This window comes from Bison bison, unplaced genomic scaffold, assembly GCF_000754665.1.
Source record: "Bison bison bison isolate TAMUID 2011002044 unplaced genomic scaffold, Bison_UMD1.0 scf7180017864105, whole genome shotgun sequence".
In the NCBI taxonomy this organism is placed as follows: domain Eukaryota; kingdom Metazoa; phylum Chordata; class Mammalia; order Artiodactyla; family Bovidae; genus Bison; species Bison bison.
Window position 1 is genome coordinate 5,157,740 of NW_011494677.1, and position 5,114 is coordinate 5,162,853.

At 51.5% G+C, this 5,114-nt stretch overlaps 1 protein-coding gene across 2 annotated transcripts in view; it reads left to right on the forward strand.

Moving 5' to 3' along the window:
• Nucleotides 1-1,783, forward strand: part of RNF122 (ring finger protein 122) — an 18,347-nt gene extending 16,564 nt beyond the window's left edge. Inside the window, exons 5-6 of one of the 2 annotated variants that reach the window (XM_010838793.1) lie at nucleotides 73-155; nucleotides 643-1,783. In XM_010838793.1, the coding sequence (XP_010837095.1) occupies nucleotides 73-155; nucleotides 643-757 (198 nt within the window). In that variant the 3' untranslated portion in view covers nucleotides 758-1,783. The remainder of the gene's footprint in view (nucleotides 1-72; nucleotides 156-642) is intronic. The other variant, XM_010838794.1, reaches the window with a different exon arrangement.
• The last annotated feature ends 3,331 nt before the right edge of the window (nucleotides 1,784-5,114 follow it).

Sequence of the window (5,114 nt, forward strand, 5' to 3'; positions counted from 1 at the left end):
GGGGTGACGTGACTGAGGATTCAGGGGGAGGCTCCTCCCCGTCTCCTCTCACACGGCTCTCTCTTCCCACAGCAGACCTGTGCCGTCTGTCTGGAAGACTTCAGGGGCAAGGACGAGCTAGGTGTCCTCCCGTGCCAACATGCCTTTCACCGCAAGTAAGTGTCCGTCGTGCGGCTGTGTCCAGATACCTTGGAGCGAAGAAAGCAGGGAGCATCTTCTAGAGGGGGGCTTCCCAGGCGATACAGTGGTAAAGAACCTGCCTGCCGAGAAGGAGACTCGGGCTCGATCCCTGGGTCGGGAAGATCCCCTGGAGAAGGACATGGCAACCCACTCCAGTTTTCTTGCTTGGAGAATCCCATGGTTGGAGGACCCTGGCAGGTTACAGTTGGTGGGGTTGCAGAGTCGGACATGACTTGGAGATGGAACAATAACAACAGTCTTCTAGAGGCTCCAGTCCCTGCCCTTCCCACACACCCCTTGCTGATGCCCTGCATCCTGTCTGCACACCAGGCAAGCCGGAAGGGTTAGACCAGGGCAGGGATGGAGAGGTTCTTGTCTTGGGAAGCAGTGGGGCTCTATGAAGGGGCAGCCGGAGCACGCTGGTATCTTTTTAGGGAATAACAGGTCGGCTTTTGCCCGCAGGTGTCTGGTGAAGTGGCTGGAGGTGCGCTGTGTCTGCCCCATGTGTAACAAGCCCATCGCTGGCCCCTCCGAGGCCTCCCAGAGCATCGGGATCCTATTGGATGAGCTGGTGTGAGCGCTGCCTCCGTACCAGGCTTGAAGGAGACCTCTAGCTTCGTAGGTGCCTGGTCCTTCCTCGCATCCACGGTGAACAAGACTGGCGGGTGGTGAGGGTCCCAGTCACCTGGAAGGGAGGGGATGCCAGGCTGGTCTTCCACTGTAGGGTGAGACCAGACTCACCCACTTCTGCCTCCCGAAGCCTTCCTCCCTGTTACCCCGTGCTGATGGCCTTGCCTTGCCGGGACTGGACTCTGCCTGCATTGTCCCTGCTCTGGGAACAGAAATCCAATCCTGTTTAGCCAAGAACTTGGAGTTCACCCTGCCTTGAGGGTTTCCCCGAGGAGGACGAGCTGCCCTGATCTCGAAGAAGGGGTGTGATGAGCTGTGCCCCGCCTGTGATCCCCCCCACCTCCTTGCCACCACTTCCCCAGGAAGGTTAGAAGGCAAGGGGGGAAAGACGGAGGAACCAGGCGCCTCCAGTGGAAGCCGCGGAGGCTCTGTAGGAAATCGGGAAGTGCGTGGACATGCAGAAGAGTCAATGTTTACACGGGACCTGCAGAAACAAAGGCTGGCCGGCCGGCCTGCTGACTACGGTGTGGGGGTCGGGGGGGTGGCTGGGGGGCAGCCCCAGCCCTCTCCTAGCGTCTGAGGTGCTTAATCCGTTCACTGTTCCTCGGTTGATCTCAGAGCTTCCTATTCCATGTTGGGGTTTGAGCGCCCCTCCCCTCCCCTCCCAGAGGAAGGGCCTTTTCTACACCCAGGTGGATTCCCCAGGGTTTTTTTTTTTTCTTTTTTCTTTTCTAAAGGAGCAAAAAGGGGCCTGGGGATGAGGGGCTGTCTGAAGGTTAAGGTCGCGACGGACACCCTCTTTTCCTTTGTAAATAGTATTTTTATACTTCATCCTCACCATCTCAGGCTTTATACATGGAATCCCCCAAATGGAAGGACTGGGGGCTTTCTCTGTTCCTCCCCCCAACTGGGTGAGGGTGGGAAAAAGGTATGTATTTAAAGAAAATTAAATTTAATAACAAGTTTCTCTAACCTCCTGCCTGTGGTTGTGGCCTGTGTCTGTTGGCCTTTTGGTGCCAGCAGAGGGAACAGAATCCTCCAGCAGCGTCCTCCCACTTCCCCTGTTCCCAGAGCGGACACGCACACAGAGGTTCCTAATCCTTGCCAAGGAGAATTGGTATCAGGTTAGTATCTGTCTGGGCTTCCCAGGTGGCTCTGTGGTAAAGAATCTGCTGCCAATGCGGGAGAGACAGGTTTGATCCCTGGGGCAGGAAGATCCCCTGGAGGAGGAAATGGCAACCCACTCCAGTATTCATGCCTAGGAAACCCCATGGACAAAGGAGCCTGGTGGGTTACAGGCCATGGGGTCCCAAAGAGTTGAAAATGATTAAGCAACTGAACAAGCATGTAGTATCTATCTTTTTAGCATAGGTTAGGACTAACATCAATGTGCTTGAAAACCTGACTAAGCCAGGCTCACTCAAGTGATCACTAGAATTTTTTTTTTTTTTTAAAGCCGGTGTATGGCACCAGAGCATTCCAGCTACCAAGACTTGTCATTCATAGAATTGTCCTTGTAACTCACTGAACTCTTTAAAAAAAAAAAGCCTCTATGCTACCATAAAGGCTTGATTTCTTTTGCTGCTAAGACTGGCTCAGACAGTAAAGCGTTTGCCTACAATGCGGGAGACCTGGGTTCGATCCCTGGGTCGGGAAGATCCTCTGGAGAAGGAAATGGCAACCCACTCCAGTACCCTTGCCTGGAAAACCCCATGGATAGAAGAGCCTGGTAGGCTACAGTCCGTGGGGTCGCAGAGTCGGACACGACTGAGTAACCTCACCTTCACCTTAGCTGAGAATCACTGACCCATCCCAGCCTGCGCCACATCTAGAAATACTACGTTGTTAACTTTAACAAATTTTATTTATTTTTGGCCGTGCTGGGTCTTTGTTGCTGCATGTGGGCTTTCTCCAGCTGTGGCAAACTGGGGCCTGCTCTTCATTGCCGTGCGTGACCTTCATTAGTTGCCTGAGCCATGTGGGATCTTAGTTCTCCAACCAGGGATGGACTGCAAGGCCCCGGCATTGGAAGGGTGCAGTTTTAACTACTGGACCTCTCCTTTGCCACTTCTTCCTTCACACTCTGGGTAACGCCTCTACCCGCTGCTCATTGCTACCACGCTCTACAGGGTTGGATCTCTTCTTCATTGAGAGCATCACTTCCTCTAGTTCCGCCCACTTGCTGTAGTACTGTGAATACAATGTATTTCCTGAGCAAAACAAGAGTCCTCCCCCTCACTCTTGCCTCAGCCTCCCATTGGACGCATCAAGAGAAGGAGGTGGGAAACAGGTGGTCTCGAGGTGGGGGGAGGAGGGGCGGTCTCGACCTCTCCCACTCCTCTCTCCCCACCCCCACTTCATCTCAAGGAAAGCTCGTCAGGGTTGAAGTAAAACCAGTGCCAACACGGGAGTGTCTGTGTTGCCGATTTGCATAGCATTGTCCTGAAGTCAAAACAATGCTAGGAATGGTAAGGTATGCCCTTCATGGGTTCCATGCAGCTTGGTAGGATGGTGCTGCAGCAGAGATGGGAACGCCGGCTAGTTTTTAGCTGATCAGGTGGGATGTGGTCAGTAGCTGATCACCAGCTAAAATAGTCACAGGTCCCAACTCCATAGTCATGTGTGGTCTTGTTAGTTCAGCATTTCTAGATCTACTCCCTAGGCCAGGCACTGTGTCAGGTGTTGCTAGAAGACAGGACAGCCTTGGCCTTGGGGAAGGGCATAAGTGCACTGTAATTTGGGTCAGGAGCTTGTCTGATAGATCCTTAGCTTAGACCCTGGTGTGGAAGTGACTGCAGAAGTGCCTGCAAGGTGGGGCTTGCCAATAACGTGGAGAAAAGAATACAAGGGTTAACCACCTGTAGGTGCCGGAGACCACAAAATCCATGTGAAGTTGGGGTGAGGGAAGGCTGGGGATGAGGAAGGTCTCTATGGCGCTAGAAATCTGGAACTCGATAGCCTAAGAATCCTGCTGCTGCTAAGTCGCTTCAGTCGTGTCCGACTCTGTGCGACCCCAGAGACGGCAGCCCACCCGTCCCTGTGATTCTCCAGGCAAGAACACTGGAGTGGGTTGCCATTTCCTTCTCCAATGCATGAAAGTGAAAAGTCAAAGTGAAGTCGCACAGTCGTGTCCGACTCTTAGCGACCCCATGGACTGCAGCCTACCAGGCTCCTCCGTCCATGGGATTTTCCAGGCAGGAGTACTGGAGTGGGGTGCCATTGCCTTCTCCACAGAATCCTGAAGTTTCTTTAAAAATCTGGGCATGGGGGCTTCCCTGGCAGTCCAGTGGTTAAGACTCCTCCCTTCCAACCTGGGATGCGTGGGTTCAATCCCTGGTCGAGAAACTAAGATCTCACGTGCCCTGTGGCATAGCCAAAAAAAAGAACCTGGACATCAGTTGGCAGCAAAGTCAATGGTTTTCTAATCTGAGCACAAAATATCCATGGGCAATTACTGTGCTGAGTAGTTCCCATTACTGAAAATTTGCACCCTAAATGTGTTTCAAGGAGTTAAAATAAAGGAAGGAAGCTGAGTGATAATCATACATACCAGGATTATGACTTCAGTGAGGGTATCTATGGTGAGCAAATACCATCCATCAGTCAAAAGATAAGGAGCACTTACCCACCAAGTTCTTTCACAAAATACATTTTGCTTTTCTTTCAACGTATATCCCTCTGAGTTTGGGATCAGGAAAGGAATGTTGAAAGCACATAATTTCGTACTCATAATTACAGATACAAGCATCAAAACCAAGGCACAGACTTGAATCCTGCATATCTAAGCATCGTTGATTTTCATGCTCCGCATAGCTTTGGTAGCAGATTGCTTGCTATGAAGATATCAAAAGGAGCAGGTGCTTTTAGCTCCTGGGCTGATGCAGTTGTGGAGGACAGGAAGTCCAGGTCACTGTCAAATGGTTTGTGGATGTTTTGAAATTCTGCAATGGATTTTTTCTTTTAAAGAAATCTTATGGATCCACCATTGACAAAATGCATAATTAAACTCAGAGCAGAATTTGAAAAGCGCTGACTTGGATGGGATGCCCTTGCATGGGATAACTGATGTTGATGAACTGTGCCCTCCCATACCCCCTCTCTCCCATCAGTTCCTCCATCCGCACTGGCCCTTTCCCCCTTCTCACTGGGTCCTTTGATGCCTGCTCGATTGTGCCATGTTTCCCCTATAAACCTAACGCAACCCCTGCCTTTTACTCTGCCACTCTATTCTGTCTCTCTGGGCATCAGAATAACACCTGGAGTGCCCTTGACCATATCCCTCACAGGTGAAGCTTCTTTTAAAG